The sequence below is a fragment of the Gallinula chloropus genome, assembly GCF_964237585.1.
Source record: "Gallinula chloropus genome assembly, chromosome: 19".
Taxonomy (NCBI): domain Eukaryota; kingdom Metazoa; phylum Chordata; class Aves; order Gruiformes; family Rallidae; genus Gallinula; species Gallinula chloropus.
The window spans coordinates 12,097,317-12,104,878 of NC_140104.1; the positions used below are offsets into that span (position 1 = coordinate 12,097,317).

Genomic DNA, 7,562 nt, shown 5'->3' on the forward strand with positions numbered 1-7,562 from the left:
TTCTTCCACTCAGGATCTTGAACTTGACCATTTTGTGGTCGCTTTGTCCTAACCTACCCCTGACCTTCACCTCCCTATTCAGCCCGTCTTTTTTAGTAAGAACAAGGTCCAGCACCCGCCCTCCCCCTGTAGGTTCCATCACCATCTGTAGCAGGAAATTGTCTTCAATATACTGCAGAAATTGTCTGGACTGCATACGACTGGCCATATTGCTAATTCCCAACATTGACTTCTGTAATTTTTGGGCTCAACCGGAGACCATTTTCAAAACTGCTAATTGTCAACAATAGCTCCCAAAAAAAAGTGTGAGTGCCAAAAGATGTTCCTGGCCTTAAACCTCTACAGGTAGCCCACAAAACACCCCTAAACTAAACAGGGACTAAATACAAGAAGACCAATCTCTCTGGGGTAGGCATCTGAGCAGGCGAGGCTGAGGATCTAGGGAATTTCAGAGAAGAACTGGTCAACAGCATTGTCCTTGCAGAGGGGGATGGAATATGTATTGTCCGTGTGAGACACCTGCTGCAGCTCCCGTGTGTCTACCAAGGGCAGGAGGAGGAAGTGGGGAATGAAGCTGCCCTTGAACATTCTCTGCCTCTTTGCATGAAGTCCTTGGCAAGGAGAACAAGGCAGTGAGAACTTCAGGCACTCTGAGCAAAACGCTCTCATTGGAGAACCAAGGACTGCCTCTCCCTTTTTATTAGACATTGGAAAGGTCCTTTTTGGGAGGTGCATTTCCTGCTGTCTGAGGGTGCCACTGGCTGTATGGGGCTCTGATGTGAGCACTCCAGGTGTCAGTTTGTCCTTGCAGAACATGGGATGAAACCATGACAAAAAGTTCCAGCACAACCCCCGCACATCAAGTCAGGCTCAGACATGACAGATGGAGAACCAGCCACAAGGAGAAGAAATTGGGCATTGCAGTGGATGCCATAGCAGTCGGAGGTGCTGAACAGGAATCTGGCCATGAGCACATTGCGCTCACTGGGAGGAGTCTGGCCACGCAGACAAGGGCCCTTCTTGTCCATGTGGACACAGATCAGGTGAGGCCACCTCTAGAGCAGCCAGTCCCAGTGCTGGTATCCCTGGTCTGGAGGAATGGGCAGCAACTGTAACATGGGCAGAGAAAGTCTGCTAAGATACAGTTAGGGGTCTTGTGTGGAGAGGCTGAGAGACCCGGTCGTCTTTAGCCTGGGGAAGGGGAGTCTGAGGGAAGCCCTTTTGTGCTACGTGTAAAGAACATAAGAAAAGGAAGTCAAACTGAAACTGCAGCTTTGAAGGTCAGAGTAGACATGAGAATAAAGAAATGTCTTTCTGAGGATAGAGCTGTGTTGCAAAAAGTCACTCATAGGAAGTGTGAATGAGCTGGTGGCTTTGTGTTTGTGGGAACAGCTGGTGGGGAGGGAGAGACAGCAGAACAGGAAGGGACATCGTGGGCTGAGAACAAAATGGGGAAGGGTGTTGGATGCCTACAGCCTGCAGGGAAACAGACACAGGTATAGGACAGTGTGGAATGAGCTGTAGTGCAGATGGCCAAGGGAGCCAGCCAGACTGAAAGGGCTTGATAGGAATGAGGTCTTTGCCCCCTTGGCTATGGCTGATGTCCCTGCCACAGAGGCCTCAGAGGAGACACATTGTCCTCACGGCCACAGAGCATTGTTGTCCCCTTGCACCCACCCCAGGGGAGGCCTCCGTGTGTCATAACCCTGTGTCCTTCCCTTGGCCTCACACTCCCCACATCCCAAGGAAGAGCTCTGGGACACAGGTGAGTGTCAGGATCTCCCTGCCCAGGGACTGGGGTTCAGTGCTTGGCATTTCTGCTTCATCAAACAAAGCCAGGGTGTCCTCAGCATCAGAGCTGCCTGTGCTTTGCCTGTGTTTATCCTCATGGCCTCCAGTTGTCTCCTCTAACGAGCCCCTGGGGAGGCTTTGTCAGTAATAGCTCCCAGTGGGCCCTGTTAATGCTTCAAGGTATTTTGGGCATTACTCTTGACTTGGACTTCTATAGAGGTTTCTTCACTCTCCTCTTGGTATCTGAGGTCTGTGGACTCAGAAGAAAACACACCATGGGGCTCATTAATCATACAGAAAGCCCTTGCAGACATGGCTCTTCGTGAAATTTTCTTTAAAAAATTAAGCCTTGTACAACTAATTGGAGAGGTTTCATTTGAGTGATGAAAATTTCAAAGGAGTTTCACAATGGAAGATTTTTTCGTAGGAAAAATGTTTTGGTCATATCTCAGATCATGGAAGACAGTTCAGCAGCATGCTGCAATGGGGGCTGGTCCAGAGGTCTCCTAAGGAGATCTGGACAGGCAGGAAAAGCAGTCTCTTGAGATCCAACCCTGCATGGAGAACTTTGCCCTTCCCCAAGGCCAGCACGTCTCTAACTGGCCTCTTGGGACTCCCAACACTTCTCCTGGCATCATTTGTGCTCACAGGCACAGACAAATTTCTCTGACAACAAACAGCAGTTCAACATGACACAGTTTAATACCTATAAAATCTCTCTCCTCAGCTGCCTGCTACGGCCAAGCAGCGTGTGAAGGGGGTCAGCTTTCAGAGGAGATTCTCTCCCAGAACAGTTTAATCAGATACATAGAAAGGTCACTTATCAATAAACAGAACTTCTGATAGAACAGTTCATTAGACTTCTGAAAGATGGGACATTTCCAACTCTCTCAATCTCAAAGCAGAAATGGGTGAGCTGAGCAGAGGTGAATAACCAAAGAGCAAGCAGATGTAGAAACCTGTGAGCAAAGTGAAGACCAGTGATATGCAGAAGAAGATGAGCAGTTTCTTGCTAATTAGAAACATCCAGTCATCAGTTTCCACATGGAATCTTCGAGCTCCTGGTTCCTCATGCTGTAGATAAGGGGGTTCGCTGCTGGTGGAAACACCGAGTAAAGAAATGAAAATACCAGGTTGAAAGATAAGGAGGAGATGGAGGGGGGCTTCAGGTTGCAAAACACACCAGTGCTGACAAACAGTGAGACAACGGCCAGGTGAGGGATGCAGGTGGAAAAGGCTTTGTGTCGTCCCTGCTGCGAGGGGATCCTCAGCACAGCCCTGAAGATCTGCACATAGGACACCACAATGAACACAAAACACCCAAAAACTAAACAGGAACTGACCATAATGACTCCATTTTCCCTGAGGTAGGAATCTGAGCAGGAGAGCTTGAGGATCTGGGGGATTTCACAGAAGAACTGGTCCACAGCATTGCCATGGCAGAGGGGCAGTGAAAATGTGTTGGCTGTGTGCAGCACAGCATTGAGAAACCCACTGCCCCAGGCAGCTGCTGCCATGTGGACACAAGCTCTGCTGCCCAGGAGGGTCCCGTAGTGCAGGGGGAGGCAGATGGCAACGTAGCGGTCATAGGCCATGACAGTGAGAAGACAGTACTCTGTGGAGATCAAAAATAAAAAGAAAAAGACTTGAGCCAGACATCCTGTGTAGGAAATGGCCCTGGTGTCCCACAGGGAATTGGCCATGGATTTGGGAACAGTGGTGGAGATGCAGCCAAGGTCAGTAACAGAGAGGTTGAGGAGGAAGAAGTACATGGGGGTGTGGAGGTGGTGGTCACAGGCTATGGTGATGATGATGAGGCCATTGCCCAGGAGAGCAGCCAGGTAGATGGCCAGGAAGAGCCAGAAGTGCAGGAGCTGCAGCTCCCGTGTGTCTGCAAAGGGCAGGAGGAGGAACTGGCTGATGGAGCTGCTGTTGGACATCTGCTGCCGTCTGGAGTGGAGACTTCTCAAGGGAGGAAAAGGCACAGTGTGAAGTTAGGGAACTCTTCTTTGAGAAAAACCTCTTCCAGTTCTTAGGCAATACCTTCAGATCCTTTCTCTGTATTCAGGAAGACTTTTGGCTGGTCAATTTGGGGAGATCTGTGTTTTGCTGCCTTGAGCGTGCCACTGCTCGGAGGAGGTTCAAGCTGTGGGCTCTTGAGAACTCAGCTTGTTCGAGCTTTGGTTTTCTCCTCACTGTACCTGGGGAGTGTTTCTTCTGTCAGAACTCCCTGACATTGCTGCTGCAGTGCCAGTGAAACCTTACCCTGAATGCGGAGTGGGGAGAGTTGCTCTGTCCATCAGCCCTGCTCTCAGCTGCCCTGTGCTGGATGCTCTGTGATCACACCCTGGTGTTCTCCTAGAAGAAACTGGACCCCACAGAGAGCTGAGGAATCCAGTCTCGCAGGGCAGAGCTCCAAAACCCTCCTGCAGACTCTTCCTACCTAAGGAGGATCTCAGCTCCCTTCTCCCAGCCAGGGTAACACAGGGCTCTTTGCAGCTGCCCTGTGCACAGGTGATGAGCAGCATTGCCAGGGCCTCAGCACAGAGATGTCTTCTGCATGGGGATCCTCTCTGGTGCACAAGAGTCCCTAGGAGAGTGGTGTCATTTTGGGAGGCTACCTGCAACCCAGGAGGTGCCACCAGGAAGTCCTCAGTCCTACAGGTGGGGGTCCTGAGGTGAGGGTTATATCAGTGCCTGCCCCACTAATGGACGTGTTCAGAGCCCCAGGTAATGGTGGGACAAATTCAGCAAGTAGAGAAGGGGAAACAGCAAGAAATGCTCCAGCCAAGGCTGGAAGGCAGGGACAGATAGACAGGAAGTCAGGGGTTTCTCCTTTGGGGCTGGGTTGCCAAGGTGAAGACTCAGCCGGAAACCGTGGAACTCTGAATGCAGAATCTGTGCTGGTTGACAGAATCCAGATGGTCACCGTGGGAGAAAGTCTGCACTGTGGGGGATGTCAAAGAGGTACCAAATCCCCACTGCGATAGCATGTCTGGGAGCAGCTCTTTCTCACTCTCTGACAATGTCTCTGCTGCTTGGAGCTGTCCCTGGATCTGCTTCTCTTTGCCCATGTCACCTCCCGCTCTGTGTAGACCCCTCCTGGCATCAGGGCACTGCCCCGGGGAACCTCTGTGTGCACAGGGCTCAGGAGATTCTCTGACATCTTAATGAGAATTGAGTTTTCATTGCACATCCCTGAGGGGAGAAATAAGTTCTAATATACCACAGTCAGCACAGCCCACAGGAGAGGAAAAGTCAAAGCAAAGACTCTGCCTACAGGAAAATACTTCCTTGTTGTTGTTCTTCAAAGATCCTCTGCAATTTCTCATAGATCAGATGGAGCTTGGAGCAAACCTCACACATGCAGCCCTTTCTTGCAGCAGAGGGATCTTATGCTGCCCTTCCCTTGGTCTCTCCTCCAACCCAAAACTGCTGTCTCTATCCCTGTGTAAAGCCCACCAGGCAGGCTGAGTGCTGTCCCTGGCAGCAGCAGAGTCCCTGCCCCAGCACACAGCCCCCAGGTGCAGGGACCCTGCTCACAAGGACAACCCTGGGCACCCCTGAGTGCACAAGCTGCTTCACACTTCTGCAACCATGCCCAGGAGAAGACAGCTGTCCTGCCCTGTCCCTCTGATGGGGCAGAAGAATATCCCTTCCAGGCAGCACTTTATGGTCCAATAGAGAACCTGTCCTCCTGACAGACCCCACACAATGCCCCATGTCCCAGCTTTAGGAGATCCCTCCAGGAACGGAACCTGCATTGCCCTGCACCCACAGACATACCAGGGAGAGTGCTGTGGAGATTTCTCCTGCAGTGATCTCTCAGCATCCATCAGCTCTCTCAGCCTCCCAGGTCTCCCCTCAGTGCCTACAGGCAGTGTCCCCAGCCCTGTGTTCTTGGTAGAGGAGCTGCTCCTGGCAGAGCTGTCTCTCCGCAGCGCTGCAATATTTATTGAGCTCCCACTGTCCATCCCAGGAGCCCAGCCCAGCTCCCAGCAGAGGAGCAGCTGAAAACATCATACTCTCTGTCCCATCTGAGATCCACCCTGGAGCTCCAGGGAACCTAATTGGAAAGACACTGAAGTTCTCACTGATGTTTCCTCTCTTGGCTGGGGAGAAATCCTTGTGTGCTGCAGAGGATCAAAGCAGAGCTGGGCAGGTCAATCACCTTTCCTTGTCTCCGCATGAGAAAGGACCCCCAGACCGGGACGGGAGAGGTCTCTGTCCCCCTTCAGAGGTTAAGGAGCATGGCTGCCTGGGAGCTGCTGGTCCCAGTGTCCATGGGAATTAATGAGGGTGGAGTCTGGGAGAGAGTTGCTCAGACACCAACCCCTGTTGTCACCTGAAGGGCCAGAGGTGGTCCAGGAGCAATGCTGAAAGAGGGCACTGCCTGGGAGCAGCAGTTTTAAGCCTTGTGGGGAATATCTTGGGCCAAATAACATGACAGCAGATGAACACAGTTAGGATCATCCATACCCAAAGGAATCACATGTCCAACAGCAGCTCCATCAGCCAGTTCCTCCTCCTGGCCTTTGCAGACACACGGGAGCTGCAGCTCCTGCACTTCTGGCTCTTCCTGGGCATCTTCCTGGCTGCTCCTCTGGGCAACAGTTTAATGATCATTGTTACAGTCTCCCCAACATTTTCCCCTCCCTCAGCAGCCAGTCCCTGGCTGGCAGGGTTTGTGGAAGAATTTGGGCAGGTCAAAGTGTACGTAGAAGCTCTTACAGCCTGTGACTTTACAGCTGCACAGGCAAACAACCCTGGCAAACTGACACGCCACCTGATCGATGGGTGCCTTGACTACATCATCCCAATCCCATCCCCGTCCCAATCTCATCCCATCAGTCCTGGATCTTTCCAGGACAGAGTTAATGTCCCCAGGCAGGCAGCACAGGAGAGCTGAGTTAGCCCAGGCTGTTTGCCACACCACTTGATTCACTCCTCTATAAAAAGGGCTTGTTGGGGAGGGGCACTCCTGGTGCCTCCAGGGCAGTGCAAGTGCAGCCGAGTCATTGGGTTGGTCATCATGTTGTGCAGTTATTGGGTCATAACTGGGCATAAGTGAAATTCACTGTAGGCTGTCTTCCTTTCATTGTGATTTTGTCAGTAAACTGTCCTTAGGCCAGCCCACAGAAGTTCTGTCTCTTTCTCCTGTGGGAGTGAACGAGCAGTGTGTGCTGCTCAGCCACTGGTTGGAGCTCAAGCACCACAGCCCTTTTTGGAGCCCAATGTGAGGCCTGAAGGTTTTGATAGCGGCAGAGGATGAGGTGAGGGGTGCTTTCTCCTCCCCTTTTCCCTTCAGCCTTTTTACAGCATCTGTTGAGAATGTTGACTATCCCTGGGATGTTCAGACCAGCATATGTGTCTTGCTCTCTGTCCTGAATGTCTGTCTGGACCTACGTGTTATCAACAACTGTTTCAAGAATATTGCCAAGATGTCTTCCCTGGGTTGAAGGGTCAGGGGTGGCATGGGGTGTGGGAGGGCATTAAAAAATACTTAGACAAGAATAAAAGATCCAGAGGAACTGTTGCTCCCCAGGCCTCAGAAACCAACACCATAGCTGAGCCAGAAAGAACCCTTGCAACAGGCACTGGAGCTACCCGTGCCTCAGAGAGTGCAGCTCCTCCAGTTTCCCCAACAAGCACCATGGGTACTCAAACTTCAGAGGCCAACCCCAGAGCTGATCCAGAGAGAGAACCGGTACGACTGTCAGTCATCTCTATCCAGAAGAAGAAATACATGCAACCTGGGCATAGACTTCCTC

At 51.6% G+C, this 7,562-nt stretch overlaps 1 protein-coding gene across 1 annotated transcript; it reads right to left on the minus strand.

The window, feature by feature from the left end:
• Window positions 1-2,807: 2,807 nt before the first annotated feature.
• On the minus strand, window positions 2,808-3,731 carry LOC311199063 (olfactory receptor 14A16-like; the record flags this gene model as incomplete). Its single annotated transcript, XM_084273108.1, has 1 exon — window positions 2,808-3,731. The coding sequence occupies one exon, from the start codon at window positions 3,729-3,731 to the stop codon at window positions 2,808-2,810; it is 924 nt and encodes a 307-aa protein (XP_084129234.1).
• Between the last annotated feature and the right edge of the window lie 3,831 nt (window positions 3,732-7,562).